Source organism: Falco punctatus, assembly GCF_963210335.1.
Source record: "Falco punctatus genome assembly, chromosome: 8".
NCBI lineage: Eukaryota > Metazoa > Chordata > Aves > Falconiformes > Falconidae > Falco > Falco punctatus.
In genome coordinates this window covers 64549896-64566323 of record NC_137588.1, presented here as the reverse complement: position 1 = coordinate 64566323, position 16428 = coordinate 64549896, and the positions used below count along the sequence as shown (strand labels likewise).

The 16428-nt window shown below is 47.1% G+C and overlaps 1 protein-coding gene across 20 annotated transcripts in view; it reads right to left on the bottom strand.

Moving 5' to 3' along the window:
* The window catches only part of PRELID2 (PRELI domain containing 2), a 108652-nt gene extending 96360 nt beyond the window's left edge, over nucleotides 1–12292 (bottom strand). For 2 of the 20 annotated variants that reach the window (XR_013930232.1, XR_013930233.1), the window contains exons 1-5: nucleotides 12063–12283; nucleotides 4024–4081; nucleotides 3891–3938; nucleotides 1835–1908; nucleotides 169–329 (exon numbers count right to left, since the gene is read on the bottom strand). Coding sequence is in view for 16 of the 20 variants with exons in the window: in XM_080400648.1 (XP_080256774.1) it covers nucleotides 169–329; nucleotides 1835–1908; nucleotides 3891–3938; nucleotides 4024–4081; nucleotides 12063–12137 (416 nt within the window). In the remaining 4 variants the exon portion in view is untranslated. The other 18 variants (XR_013930234.1, XM_080400651.1, XM_080400648.1 and 15 more) reach the window with 16 other exon arrangements.
* Nucleotides 12293–16428: the final 4136 nt, after the last annotated feature.

The window sequence follows — 16428 nt, the reverse complement described above, 5'->3', positions numbered from 1 at the left end:
CATCTACAGCTGCTGCTTCAAATGCATTCAAGACATACCAAAGAAATTGTTATTCAGACCCCTCTCATTGCAAAAGGCAACAGAAAACCCATCTGCAGGGCTTCGGGCCTGCAGCAGCAGCCCAGAGCCAGCACAGGGATGCTGCTGTACCCAGAGGCCAGTACTCACCAGTTTGGATTCTCCAAGCTCTCTCTGAAGACAGACTCCTCGCTGAGAGATGCATACTGTGTCCACGTAAGGCAATGAGTTTTCATAGTCATATTTCTTTTCCGCATATTAAGCCAAGATTCCTCTTCCAAGTAGATGTCGGGCACTTTTAAGACACCGACCTGGGAAACAGAAGAATTACAGCTTTTTAAGAAAAAAAGGTAGAAACACTTCTCAGTACTTTTAAAGTGTTACTAGCCTCATAGGGTAAGACTGAGGATTCAGCAGGAGGGCACAACAGCTGTGGTTAGCCCAAATAAGAACACTCAAATTGTTCAGAAGCTACTGAAGGCCATGTAAACGCTCCAAAATTTAGGGAAGCGGCTCAGTCCCCAGCCAGACTTCCAAGACCACTGCAGGCCAACTTACCAGCATCACTTCATGCTTCCTGTCTTGCTGATGACAACTAACTTATGACAAAGAAGGATAAGAGAAGCCACTTCCAAACCGTTAAATGCAAGGGAGCCAAACCCACCAGCTAAACCATGAGGGCAGGAGAAGAGCTTGCACCTCTGCCCTGCTCCAGCTCCTTTCTCCCAGGAGGCCTCCTCCTCCTCCAAGAGCCCACTCTCAAACTGAGTGACCTTGATCTAATAAGCGTGGGCTAAAGAAAGGATAAAAATCTCACCATCGCTTTATTTACATTCTGCCTGTATAGGACAATGATATGTTCTCCTTGGCAGGTGAGGCTTGGAAGAGACAAACAAACACATGTTTAGAGGCAAAAACATACAGAGTTGTCAGCACCAGAAAAAGAGTACATGCACACGTTTAAGCATGCAGACAGTGAAATACTAGTTGTTTAATCATGCATGAATGTAAATGTACTTTTCTGTATACAGACTATCTGCTGCAAGATACTCTGAAAAAAACCCAAAGAATAAATTAAGGCAAATTCTCCTCCCATAACAAACTGTGAAGAAAGGGCTGTCACTAAAAGAGACACTAAGGGATTGCACAACCCAGGTTCTAATGTTTTCTAGAGCCTTGTCATATCTTCTTCATTGGAACCCTACGATGCCGTATTTAACTTGCAACATGCTATAGGCACATTAAGTATTATTTCATTCCCTCTGAATTCACTTACAGAATAGTCTTGTGAGAGATTACAACCCAACATGTTCAGAAGCCATGGATCAGACATCCAAAACACCTGAGCTCATCTTAGAATTACCTAGTTTTTATTACTAGCTGCCACCCTTTTGCCGAGATCCACGAGACTGAGCTTTTGTAAAAATACCATCTACCACACAAAAATCGTGAGTATTGACAGCAATATGATCATTATATTGGGATGGGGGGAATGGCTGTACTTTCACCGTGGCCCAGGTAAGCTTTTAAAGCAGCTTTACTTTTTCCAGGTACAAAAGTTGAAAGCCCATCTGCATGTAAAACAACCACCACCACCAGTTACACCTTAGTCTGCTCAAGGCCACAGTTTTGTCCATTCAAGTATAGAATCGGTTCCTAGAGGGTTTTTTTCTCTTAACTTATCTTTTAAAGTAACTCTTCTAATTAAAAAAAAAAAAAAAAAGAAATCATTTGGAAATGTGATTCTTTTAAACAAGATAAAACACCGTGAAGCATTAAGGTTTTACAACTTGACTAAATTTCTCTAAATAGTTACCTTTCTTAAAATTTCAGGAATTACATTCTGGCATGTTGCAATTCTCCTCCGGTAAATAATCCCTGTAGACAAATCTGATTATAAAAGAAAATCAGAAAGGAAGAGTTGCAGCAGCTAGTATTACCATTTTTTAACAAAAGCAAAGTAGTTGAAAGACTTCACATCAGAGCAAACGTGCAAACAGAAATGCTGGCAAATTAACAGAGCGCTGGGGGAGGGGGTCATTTTCTTTGGGGGTTGGGTTTTTTTGTTTTTTAAGTATAACCCAGTACTGCTCCTGCTTTGCCAGACAGAGGCTCTAAGTAAGACTGCTATGGGCATTCTGTGCTCTGCCTGAGGAGGAAGGCACCTGTATCCATCACTGTAACCCAGACTCCCCTATTCCAGCACACAGTACTAACATTTTACTGGCATTTATACTGGTGCTCCTGGGTAGCAAAGCACACTGCAGGCAGTGCCAGGCTTCATGGGAGCGTGCAGCTACCAGACCAACGTACAGGCTTAGGCTTTAATTTATTTCTATCCCCACCCCAATTTATATTCTCAGGTTCATTCTCTGGGCAAACACACTGTGTACAACTTTTACAGAACAGTCCTGTCTCATCACACATTCAGTTTTGTATTGAGTTGGACCCAGTGACAAGGACAAAACTATCTATTAGGAAACAAATTACAGTTATTTAGTACCTCCAAAAAAATGGTTGGCTTTTAGAATCACTTTGCCTTTTAATATTTAATGACCCAGATCAAGAACAGAACGCTACTGAACAAGAAGCCAACTGGCAGGCGGCCCAGGTTAAAGACTTCTCTGGGATAAAAAGAGTACCTTCTCGAATAGTTGCATTTGGTGGGATCTGTGAAATGAAAACTTCATGGGGTTTGGTTTTCAGAATTCTTAACAAACACCACATTAATAATATGAAGCACCTTCATGCAACATGGAATAGAAAAGCATTCTCTGGAAAGAGTGGTTTACTGCATTTGAAGAAAACAGCAACAGCAGCACTAATGCTCAGCTTTCTTGAATCCCAGGGCAACCTCACTAACAACTTGGTTAGAGAGCATAAACCTGGAATTAAGAACCATCATTAAACCTGAGCTGCAAGACAGAACACATCTCTAAATGTATGATAAAGAATTTAGGGACTAAAACTTCACAGAACCATAGAATGGTTTGGGTTGGAAGGCACCTTAAATATCACCCAGTTCCAACTCCCTGCAATGGGCAGGGACACCTCCCACTAGACCAGGCTGCTCTGAGCTACATCAACTCCATCAAAACTTTAATTCCAAAGCGTCTGGGACTAAAAGTTTAAAGTCTACAAGTTATTTCATCCCAAATAGGTATTTGATCAGAGTTCCCATATTAGGAAGAAAGGTTGTTATTTCCACACAAAGTCCTACAGTACTTGTTTCCCACGTGGCTGCACAAGTGTTTAACACACCCTCCCACAGGCACTTACTTTAAGTTCCTAATTGCAAGCAATTCCTGCAAGCTCAGCAACTGGAAAACAAAAGGCCATGTGGTACCAGCAGACCTGATCTGACAACTGTGCTCCAGCCCAAGCAGATTTATTTTCCTGTCAATATGATTGGGAAACAGTAACTTCTGATTTTCAGTGTTTCAGGAATTCTGACTGATGAAGCAAGAGACTGATGATGTGTGATGGCTTTCTGAGCATCAGCATCCTACAAGGCCACCACGTGAGTGTGATTCCTGGAACTACCTCCTCATCCAGGAGGTGAAACAGCAAGAGATCCCTCCGAAGGCAGGGATCATGAAAGCCAAGTAGCACAATGCCTGCAGAGCGCCTGAGGCTCGATCCATACAACTCACTGTGCTTCCTTCCAGGGGCCTTACATCTGATCTGTGGAGCACTGCAGATGGAAATCATCACAGAAACACCAAGGAACCATAACACAAAAGAACATCTACACAGAAACAGGCACAACATGTCTGACGGCCCCGGAATAAGCTGAAAATTCAAATACTTAATGCAGTTAAACCCCACACTTTGGGGTGGGGAGTGGACTATATTTTCTTCGTTTTGCTTACACAATGTCCAGCACACAGAATCCCAGGCATGTCTGCAGTGCACGGCTTCTAATGAAATAGAAGTATTTCATAATTAATTTTAAAGGTTATGAAAAATTTTAACTAGCTCTGTAAAAATATTCAGGCAGCTTACCTGTTTTCTCTTCCACTGTTTCTACAGCTGTGATGTGTTTCTCCATGGGACTGGGATACTGGGATAAAAATGCATAGGATGAAGATTACCACTTCTCATACAGGTAAAAGAAAATCACTAGCTGTCACTTGTCAAGTCAGAAGCACTTGCATAGCTTCTCTCAATGGGTACAAGCCGAGCTGCCTGATATTAACAATCTGCAGTCTCTATTCAGGTTAGCGGAGAGGAAGAATTTAGTAAGATTAGCTTAGTAAGTAAGAATAGAAAATGAACAGAAAACCCACAATCCTGCTATGAGAAAAACTGCTTGAAGGGGGAGATGCTAGCTTTTCCTGCAGCATACAGGCACCTTCCACACACCCTCTGTAGCACAGAAACAAAGACACAAGCTCTTGACCCATATCACGTTTTTCAAACGAGGGCTACGCAGAGCTTTCAGCAGCCTGGCAGCTCCACGGGCCAAAGCCCCTGCACTGTGTCCGCAGGGAGCCATGGCGTCCTGAGTTTCTGCAGCAAGCTCATGCCTTGCCACTGTCGCTAAGCGCATTCAGCCACACAACCTATTTCCTCGAGCAAAAAGCTGGAACGGTACAGTGCAGTGTCACCTGAATGCAGACTCTGGTATGTAACATTTTACTGTCCTGCAAAAGCTGCTGTAAGATTGCAAGGGCAGGACGTCACTTCAGACTGCTGTGTGGGTCCACCCCGGCAGCAGGGCATGCTCTTCTGCTCAGGGGCTGGGGTGCAGCAAGGATAAATGATTGCTACTGCCTGCTCCTGCTCAAGGCAGCCTCATTTTCCTTCGGCCATACAGACGAATCACTTCAAGGCTGGAAGAAAGAGATTCTCATTCCAAGACCCCCACTGAAAAGGAATTATGCCAAAATTATACAGGTTGCCTGTAGGGCAACATCCTATATAAGAAACATAAGCACAAGAACAGGACTTCTAAGGAATAATAGTCTAGTTAGGAACTTAGAAAACTCCTCTGGCTAGAAACCAGACACAGAAGGCTACAAGTACCTTACTCTCCATTGCAAAAAGTCATCAACATTCACTGAATAATGAACTCCAAATTGTGAAGCACAAGATAATGTATTGATCTCAAGTAATACTCAACAGTTACTGTAACCTCCACACTAATAAAATGCCAGACTGAAGAAATACTGACCACCAGACTGACATAAAACAAAATACGAAGCTTTAGGAAGGGTGGGGGAATTGCATCCTAAGGCTAACTCAGTTACATAATGCAATTATGGTGTGCAATAATAGGTGCTTCAAAATTCTGATATAAAAGAAATCTCAGGTTCCAAGCTAAAAATGTCAACAATTCCAGAATAGGCTGTTCTATAACCCAGCTCTACTACTTCTTGCTGCAGAACGTAAGTTGATTTAAAAAGCACAAGGTTTTCAAGTCCTGTTCTATACAGAATTTGGAGGCTTCTCCACAGTGTGCTGCTTTCAAATGGCAGGAGTGGCATAATTACATTATCAATGTAACTTACACTCTGTAAGGCCCAATCGTGTGAAACAAAGAGCCATTTACATAAATCTTTCGCTAAATAGCAGGCTCTATTACCCCAGTATTTAAACAGAAATAGACTCAATTTTCTATACTGCACAGTAAAAGAAATAACATTACTAGTCTATAAGCAGATGTAACAGCTAAGAGAGTCTAACAGCCACAAAAATAGCGTTTCCAGCCAGCCACGGCCTCCCTGCAAGGTTTCCATTCCCTGGGGACACCAAAGCTAACAGCACTACAGAACAGAGCTCGCAGCCTGGCTGGTATTTCAGCCTGCAGTAACCCAACTCCGAACCCCGCTGCCCAGCACCAGAGGCACAGGACTCCCAGCCCTGTCCCAAGGGCTCCCACCAGCCCAAGGGCTTCAGCACTGCCCTGTCCTTGCCCAAGTGTGCAAATGCACATTGCCCTGCATCACCTCTCCTGCTAAGCAAGGGCACGGGGCAGGCACTGCTGTCCCTGCCAGCAGTCACATGTAACACCGGCTCCAGCATCCTCATCCCTACCATCCCCAAATCCCCAACTGTGTCAGGCCGCAGGACTGAGCAAGCACTTCCAAAATTCAAAACTGCCAGAAGAGAGGTGGCTACTACTGTGCTGCTAACCCGGGTTGGGCCCAACAACGGCAGCTTCCCACCACGCTGCCAAGCACACAACTGCTGGCCATGCTCCGCAGGGCACGCCTGCACCAGGAGAGCGGGCTCAGGGTGCCGGGACAGGGATGGGCTGCCCACCCGCTCTCGCCACACGTCCCTGGGAGCAATCAGGGCACACCTACTGTCCCCACAGCCCGCACCTGCAAACCAGCACCGGAGAGGGTGCCAGGAGCACCCGGCTACAAGCTGAGAGGATGGCCAGCAACTGCTGGGCAGAATCCGGCCAGGGTGTCGCAGGGCAGCTCTCCTGCCTGCTGTTAGGGCCGCAGGGCAGACAGGCCAACGACCTAAACCTCTTCACCGCTTGAGCAGAAACACCCAAGGCTGTTCCCGCATGGCCGGCGGCACCGGGCGAGGAGGGAATGCCATCTCGTGGTGCTGCCTGCAAGCGCATGGCACGGGCAGCGTGCGGGCAGCGTGCGGGCAGCGGTGCGGGCAGCGGCAGGGGCTCCGCCTGCCCCCCAGCTGAGGCAGCGCCCCTCGGCCCCAGCCCCCAGCCTGGCGTGTGCCAAGCTGCAGAAGGGTCCCACCCCAGGGGACCAACACGACCCTCTTGTTGTTCTGGAAAGGCACAGGTGGAGGAAAGCCACGGGGCCTGACCATCGCATAGAGGAGCACATCTTACCCCTCCGCCTGCTTAGGTACAACCTTCACACCTTGCCTTCGACCTTCACACCTTGCCTTCATCAAACTCATCCCTGGCTGCAGCCGACCTGGCTCCTGTATCTCAGACTGCACCTGGGGAAGTTAAGTGCCGAACACTGTAACACAAAATGCTCTGCTTCTATGAAAAAGAAAGTTATCCAGGCGAAGTGCACATATTTTGAAAAAACTGAATAATTCCAATGAGTTCCTGTAGTAAATTTCTTTCCAGACTGATTTGCCCATCTTAAAGACATTCCTCCTCCATCACACTAAGAGGACCTCAAGCAAATCAGTGACAGCAGAAGCCACAAAGCTGACTTTGCCTTTAAGCTATCCATAGCTTTGAGATGACTTTTTTCTATCCTAGCTGCCAGTCATGAGTGTTTCCTGAAGATATCAGAGCCCATTTTACACATGTGGCGTGGCAAGCATGGTGCCAGCAGACAGCAGTTTGGAAGCACGAAGACCTCCGTACCCAGAAAGCCCTCAGCCCCGCAGCACCGAGGTACCCGAGCGGGTACAGGGTTATCCCTCAATTCACCCCAACAGGAACTGACGTACTTCATTCTCCACTTGCAAAAACCTGGCAATTAAAATTAAAGAATTCTTGTGCTCTCATTCGTTCTTGCTGCAAACATATTGACTGTTTTCTACAAATAACAAGCAGAACTAATTGCATATAGTCATTATTCTGAATCCAAGGAATTAAGAACTGCACATACCTTTCCAAACTAGAACATGTACGCTCATTTATCAAAAGCAGCAGTTCCTAACCACAGCAATGTTTCTTAGAAGTTATTTGAGGGAAATAGCAGGCCTCTAAAAGCAGCAGAGTGTTTAGCAGCAGAGAGGAATCACTGCAGGTTACGCATAATGATTTGTATAAAAATGACATATTTCAAAGCAATGAAGGGATGGTTTTCCATGCAAGATCAAATGGAGCCCACATAAATCAAAATCACAGCCTCAAAGTCTTGTGAAAAATAATAATATTTGAATTCAAAAATATTCTGATTCTTTCTTTTTTAACTGCAAGGAAATGAAGCAGTGGCACTGCAAAATCAGCTAAACCTTTCCAGATTCCTCCACTTTGTTATTGGTTTGGAAAAGTGGTAATAGTGAATAAATGTAAATAAATAAATAAAAAAGTCTAGCAAACCTACTGCACGGATTACCTGCTGTGATACAGATCAATAAATACAAAAGCCTTTCAGATACACTTATTTCAAATACAAATCAATTTGTCATGTTTGATTTACAGTTCACAGGCTCACTTTAAAACATCACCTGTGCTAACCTAAAGGCCACCCCAGCAGAACCTGCTGCCCATTCTAGCAGGCTCAGGCCCCTGGCACGGGACGACACTCCCCTTGGCTCCATACGCCACAAATGCCCAACAAGCCTGGCTTTCTGCAGCTCTGCCTGGGGACTGGCCACACGAGCCCAGGCACATCAGGCAGGTATGACGGAAGTTAATGCCCCTACTTCCACCAGGATTTTTCCTCATCTACGTTGAATATGCCCGAAAGGCATACTTGGCAAAGCACCATCCTTCCGACCCATCCAATACATTCCTCAAGACCTCTGCCAGTGCCCATCCTCCCACACCAACCATTTTCTCTAGAAACATGTGGCAAAGGCAGAATATTTTCTCTAGCATATTTCTGAACTGACATACAAGAACATATACCCCAATATCTGTAGCAGGCTATCCACCTGATTACCACCTATCTCTCACTGGTTCTACATAATGAAACCGGAGGACGTATAAGAGCATGTTTCTAGAGAAGCTGGGTGTAATTCCGCTGCAGAGTGCAGCGATGTTTTAAACCTAACCTCATAACCTGAGAGATGCACAAGCCCACAGTGACACTTTCCACAGTCTTGAGTGGCTTCTCTGCTCCATCCTCATACGTTGCAGCTGATACACAAAGCGCCCCAGTCGAGGCAACACATGGTCTTGGTGGCACAAACACGCCCTTGAAGAACCCTGACTGCTTTGGCGTCCTCTTGAGAGCACGTCTGGTTGCACCTTCCCACCCTATTTTGCAGCACAACAACATTCAAAGGTTCAACCTGCAGAGTCACAACAGAAAGAACAAGAGCAGGAGGCCTGAAGTCAATTCTTAACGACAGCATTTATGAGTAACTATGGCAATTATTTTTTCAATGATATCAAATTCCCGGTTAAAAGCATGTGATGCACTTTGCTGCCACACACAAATGAGGATTATTTTAACCTTTCTGCTCTGCACTTCTGGCTGTCACAATTAGCCTCACTATTCACCTCCAACTGCCCTCCTCAAGTCATATGAAAGTATACTACAGAATACAATTTCCATTTGCACTTCTATTTTCGTTCAAATCTTTCACAATGAAAAAGCATTAACTCTGCTTCTCCTCTCACCTTTAATTGCCAAACACTCACGAAAAGCAGCAAAAGGTGGCCCTGCTTCCACTTTTCCATGTGAGTTTGGAATTTTCAAATGAGTATTTCAGAGCACATCCATTGGTTAGCCATAGTGTGGCAGTCTAAACTATATGGTTAGCAAATTTGACTGCCCAAGCTTGCCAGATATATAGCTCAGGATTTCTGCAGCAGGGTGAGAGGGGAAAAAAAAAAAAGACTTTTTTGCCTTTTTGGGTTTTGGCGTTTTTTAAGGAAAACCTTAAATACATCTTTGCACGGTCCTACTCTAGGGCAAAAAAATCATAGCTGTAGATGATTAACAGAAACCAAAGAGAAATAGAAAGACTCCAGACTAAGCATCTTTGTCTATATTTACTGTTCAAAGTTCTGGCTAGTGGGGATATTTTGGGTTTTTCCTTTGTAAAAGAATTTCACATACATGACAGTTTGATTTTCAGAACAGGGCATGGCACCACTACAGGGATCCAATTCCATTTTGTACTGAGCCATCAAGCATCAGAAAAAAAGTCAATCAATTAAAACAAAACCATGCTACCACATCTTTTAGAGATTCACGTTATCGGTCATTTCCTCATGAGATGGACACTGAAGACAAGTGGCTGACCCCACTGAGATCCTGTGCAGAAGCCTGGTGACTTCAGCAAGCCCAATGTCGTCTTTACAGGCTTTCAGCAAACAGGAAAAACTTGTTAGAAGTGCAACATACTGTTCCCCAGTCCTACCCTACCCATAAAACCAATCCAGTTTTCAAGGATGTGACAATTCTTAATAAAAAGTTACTTAGCACAGGGCACTCTCTGCCTCCCTGCGCCCAGGGTGGCTGCAGCAGAAGCAAGGTTGCACACCACAAGTCGTCATGGCACTGCTGATGAATTAAGAGTCGCTGGGACTACCTCAGCTGCAAGCAAGCATGTGGGGCTCTGCTCCACCACCACACCAGCTGGGGCTGCCTCAGGCATCCTCACCGCAGCGCAACACCAGGCAGGTTCAGCTCAGTTCTGCTGTGCATCAGTCACACAGCCGCCCAGGTGCCAGAGTTGGCTGTGCGTCTTGCGAGCAGGGACACCCCAGGTTCCTCTCGGCGCTGCCTTTGTCAAAGCCAGACCTCCGTTAACAGGAGAAGGAGAGCTGGCAGCTGGCTGAAACAAAACAAAGCAAAACAAAAAAAATACTCCTTCCTTGTGCTTTAAGTTGGTTGCATCAAGGATGAATTTAGCCCAAAGTCAGCATTTGTTTAAACACCTTGTCCGGCTGAGAACATTCACAAACCCATGGGGTTTTGTGCCAAGGAACACCCTGCACAACACAGCAGCTTACATCTATCCTTAATGTTTAAACACACGTGGCCAAAACAAAGATTATGGAACCCGCTCTATTCTTCACCCTGGTGTTCACAAAAAACAGTCACAGCTAGAGGGCAAAAGCCTAGCATCAGTAATAAGGATTAGAACTCATGCCTATCTCTACGCTGCTGTTCAAAGGAAAACACCAACAAAAAGGGCAGTTTTGATGCACAGCTTGGAGCTCAGGTCTGAGGGACAACAGTGCTCACAAGGAAAATTTAGCAGGATGCTGTTTTGCTAGGATGCAACACAGAAACGCTCTTTACCTGCCATTAACACCACCTTCTGTCACTGCAAAACATTTTCATTTTAAAGCCTACTAAAAAGCATAGGGATTGTTGCACTACTAGGCCAAAAGCCATACTGCACCAAGCCTCAACGCAGGGGTCAGCATTCTGCAAGGACAGAAAACTAGAATTCATTTCTGCTGATCCGATCTTTCTTTCAAACAGATCCCAGCCACCACGGCAGAGCCGCTGGAAGGGCAGGTGCTGCTGTGCTGGCTGTGCGCACCCCTTGTGCCACAGGGCAGCCGTGCCACATCCCCGAGTCCGTCACAGCTCACAGCCTGGCACACAACACCAGCGGAGCAGAGCCTGTGGCAGCAGGCAGGATTTGCTGGCCTTCTTTACTGCATCGAAGTCCCTCTTGCATGTTTTGACCACACCACGCTCTGCAAGCAGCAGCTGGGCTGTTCCTGGCCAAGAAAGGCCACCTGGTTTTCACCACTGCCATAGCACTGCCCATCCTGTCCTCCGCACTGGGGCCAGCGCCATCCCCGATGAACACCACCCGGGGCAAGGCTGTGGGACCCAGGCCGGGCACCCTGGGGTACCAGGCAGCAAAAAGGCAACCGCTCTGCTCTGGGACTCGGATGCAACTGATGCGCAACCAACGCCTCGGGCACAGAAACGCGGCTTTTCATCTAAGCATAAAGAAAAAGCTCTGATAAAGAGGAAATCCAAGCTTTCAGCTTCAGGAAGGGCCAGCACATGCACAACGCCCCAAAGCAGGACCTGCATGAAGGCTCATCGAGCCCTGCCCCTCCTGCACATCCTGCTCACCCCACACACCCCGCACACCTCGCACAGCCCCGCACACCCTGCTCACCCGCACACCCCGCACGCCCAGCCCGGGCCAGCTGCCGCCGCCGCGGTAGCACAAAGCAGCCTGGCGGCTTTCTGCGGCCCGGCCCCGCTCCGGCGCGTTGCCCACGCCGGTTTACTCTCCCACTGACAGGATTTACGGTTTTCCACGCGGCCGCCGCGCCACAAAGGCCGCTGAAGAGAGAACGGGGCGGAGCCGGAGCTTAAGGCGGCAGCCAGAGCCGGGCAGGGGGCCCCGGAGCGGGCGCAGCCCGCGGCGCGGCCCCGCCGCCGCCGTGAGGCGCTCCTGCCGACCGGCAGCGTCCGCGGAGGCGGGGCCGGGCCCGTTACCTTGCGGAGGTAGCTGGCCACCACCTGCTCGAAAGGGTACCGGTACACGCGGTGCACCTCCACCGTCACCCCCATGGCGGGTCCGGCCCGGCCCCGCTGCTGCCCGCCCCGCCCCGCCCCGCGGGCCCGCCGCCGGCCTGTCCCGCCCCGCCACCATCTTGTGTGCGGCCGGCGGCCGCCTCGGGCTGCCCGGCGGGGCTTCCGCGGGCCGCAGCAGCATCCCCGGGCCGGGCCCGCACCGTTGGGCTCCGTGGGGTGCCCCGCGGCACAGCGTCGCCACAGCTCGTGGGACCATTTAGGCTGGAAAAGGAAAAGATGAAACCCAGCCACAAAGCCAGGGAAGGAAGGGGGCGCGTCCGCCGCACCGCCGGCCCCCACCCCCCGCCTGCGGCCTTGCTGCCTCACAGCGGGCCTGGGCCTGCCTGCAGGCCATGGCCCGGAGCAGCGGCGGCCCTGGGCAAGTCTGTTCTCTTGACACTGCTTTCCGAGCCGGAGGACACACGGGCAGCGCTGCCTGGGCGGCCGGCAAGGGCTGTGGCTGGGATCGCGCCTCAGGCCTTGGCCCTGCTGGAGCCGCAGCCCCAGCCCCGCAGGAACAAAACCAGCAAAGCAGTAAAATAACACATAGCCTTGACACGATGCTTTAGGAAAGCTCAAACCTTTGTTTCACATGAAACGAGAGCATTTATTGGGCAAATCGAGTCAGTGTATTAGCAAAAATAAAATGAGCACATTTGAAGCAGAGGGAGCAAATCCAGGTGGTGCTGCTGGGACCGCGTCTGCTTGCAGCCCAGCCCTGACGCTGTATGTGGACAAGTGCCATGGCCCCCAGCCCGCTGGGCCAGCAGGACACCGGGCTACACCAGGGAAAGCACAGCTGGCTGCCAGCATCGCCACAGGGACGTGTCGGGATCGATGGGAATAGCTGACACACCAGGAGGAGTAATGGTGGTTGAGACATAATTACCAAAGAACAATAAATACTGATTTTATAAATGGGTATTTGCATCTAGTTTAATTGTAAACAGTAAACTATCAGGCAACAACTTTGCCTGGTAGCTTTTTTCTTATCTTAAGCCAGCAATTTTAAACAAGCCAAACAAACTATGAGATCAAACAGGTCCAGTTTGAGGGAAGAGATCCGCTTGACAACCATTTCTGATTTGTGAGGTCTCGCCTGCCCTCAATGAATACCTCAGGGACTACATTTTTTTGTATTGCAGATCCTGATAGGATAAATGCAGCCAGCCAAGTATCCGCTCTGGATTTACGCACATTTTCTGAAAAATAAACCCTCAGTACCCACTGAACAATTTCAGTAGGAGACATGGAAGTCTAAGACTTAAAACAGCATTATTTCCAATAATTTAAATTTTTGTAGAGAAATCTTATAACCTACCATAGGAAAACAAACTTGGCCATAAATTACCCTGTGTAAGCTTGCAACCTCAGCACGAAGTACATGTGAGCAGTCTCTTACCTCATCAGAGTCTCAGAGGCAATATGCAAGTTAAGGCTGCATTAACATTACTTACGAATATAAAATGAAACAAGTTAATACTTTGGGAAAAAAATGGTTTCCCCTGTTTGCCTCAATTCCTTGAATCCCCTGTGTTCTCTGCCACCAGTGGCAGCCTGCAAAGTATCCCATATCATTGCTTCACCTCAACTAATTATAGTTTACCTTCTGCAGATTACAAAATGGGATTAATATTAAGCAGCAGAAGTCCTGCTCACCATCAGCCTGATCCTGAAAAGTGCTGAGCATCGTACAGGGGAATTTTGGTTCAGCAGTTCCTCATAAGTAAGCTGAAAACTTAATAACCACTATCTATAACAATAAATTATTGTTCATTTTTTTATAGCTCCAGGTTCAGAAAGGGTTTTCAATTTTCCCCATGAATCAGACCTCAAAGGAATCATTGTGTCCACTAAAGCAGATATAAGAGTCGGCAAAATCTTCAGGAAATGCTTGTGACACTGCAGGGAAAGTAAAGAGTTAACTGCAAAAAACAGTGTAATTTTAAAACATTCAGCAAATTAAAACCATGGGGAGGCACTGCTTTGCTGTCGTCATTACAAACTTTACACCCTGACACATTACTGATGTGCCCAGACTGCACCTACTTCTGCTGCTTTTAATGATGTTACTGGAGTGCCTGGTGGGTCGGGACCTGGCTGTGCCGGGCACCAAACACCTGACTGAGGGCTAGTGCCAGCAAATTCAGGCTGGGTTCCAGATGCCAGAGACATTTACAGAGGTGCTTAATTTCCAAACGCTGATAATTTCCTCTACTGTCAGGGGATATGCTCACCATGCAGACACCGGGATCTGGCCTGATTTGAAAGTTAGACAGGTGTATGTAGCAGGCAAGAGGGACAGTCAGTAGCAGAGGTGTGGTGGTGAGATATGTATCATGTGCCTTTCCCTTGTCATTATAGTGAGGCTGCTTGAAGGTTAAATAAACCAAAGTTTTTAACACAATATTGCTGTGGTGCCTGTAGCCTGCTGCAGGGGTGGCAGTCCTGGTCAGGCAGTGCAGATCTGGCAGGGCTGCAGGCCTCTCTCGTTGCAAGCTGGACATCGGAGAGCCCTGTAGGACTCTCTGAATCTGTTTGCCAGCATTGAAAACTTGCTTCCATGGCACAATGAGCAAGGAGCTGAGCCTGACCCTTTACACTGGGAACAACCATGTTCAGCATCCCCTTCCTGAAAGAGACAGACCACAAAAAGAAATCTGTTACTGGATATCAGACACCAAAGTCAGCAGCCTACCTGAAAGAGGGAAATCCTGTCTTCTGGTCTTCTAAGTAATTGTTGCTCCTGACATGCCACTCTGATGATAATGTTCAGCTATGTACAGCAAGATATTCCAGAAAAAGGCCCCTGTATATCTGGGTACAAGCTGTGGATACTTCTAGAAAATGAGAAGTTAATGTGACTGCGCTTATGACACAATTCATCTTTCTCCTCCTGCAAGGGTCCACATAGCTCCACCCATATTCCTGTCATTTCTTAACACATCCATCTTCTCAGCTCTGTATCCTCAGTTTTGAGTTTCATTTCTTCAAGCATTTCTTCTCACCCTCCCCCCCCCCCCCCATCCCTCATCACAGACAAACACAGCTTCTTTCAAGCTGTCCCTAGTGCCTGCAACTCTTCCCCCGGGGTGCCAGACAGCCTCTTTCAAATCTCATCTTAAAATTCACTGCTTCCACAGAGCCCAGAAATTATTAAATATCTGTATCAGAAGAACGTAGTAGCATGGCATAGGTTTGTCCCTTTGATGTCAGGTTCAGAGTCCTGCATCATTCCTCTGCAGCAGTTCTACTTTACATGGCACTAGAGAATGAGGTTTTAACTAAGGTATAGGCAGCTGGTGCCAGATATGCTTCATGTTGGTGCCTACTTATAAATTTCATAGTCCAAATTAATTGACTTCTCAGAAGAATAACCTTACTGTGACTTGGTCATCTTTAAATGAATGTTCATAATACCAGTGTATACAAAGTCCAGAAGTATTCTAAAAAAAAAAATAATATCATAGTTCTAGGACCTTCAGGTTTTACTTTTTGTTCCCCAGACATCAAGGAGAATGGAAGTACATTGCTGAGTTCTCCAAGGTTAACAGATTTCTCTGGAATGTTGCCTTACAGGAGCTGTTGTCCTTCTCCAAAGCACGCTGCTCCAGTGAGGGCGACTGGAGGAAGACAGTTACCTTTTGAAGGTCCTTTCTGACATATTCCTCCAAAAGTCAGAAGTGATTTTTTGATGACTCTGATATCTTCTGATAGATGGGGTGATTCTTGGCTTTTACATTAAAGCTCTCTTTCTGAAAATCAAGTTTATTTCAAAACTGACAAAGGCCAAAATGCCTACTTAGTTTCTCATGGCTGTTTCCAGTTTTCATGGGGTGTTTGTGCAGGTGAGCCATAAGCAAGGCTGCTGGTTGCAGACAGACTGAGGCAACCTGTACTCGGCACAGGTTGGTCTCAGATCTGCAAAACTGTAATGCTTTACATTTGCCCTGCACGACATTATGTTTTGTGGGATCAAATTATGGTCAGACTAATTTGGATTCTGACCAACAAAGACTAACCCATGAGAAAACAAGTGGAAGGCACAATCTTATTTCAGCTGATATTAAAATTTTAGCCTCCAGCAGTCTCAACCACAGAGCAGCTGTGTTTAGCCTTGTCAGGCTGGAGAGACTCCGGCCTGCTCTTATTCCACTGGGAGATGGCGATGAAGGATGGACCTAAGCCAAGCTGCATAAATGTCAGTAATCTCCAGGGAAAGAATCAAGTGGGAGGACATGAGCATCTGGAAACACAGCAGCTGTCCCCAGAGCACAAACTGCAGTGC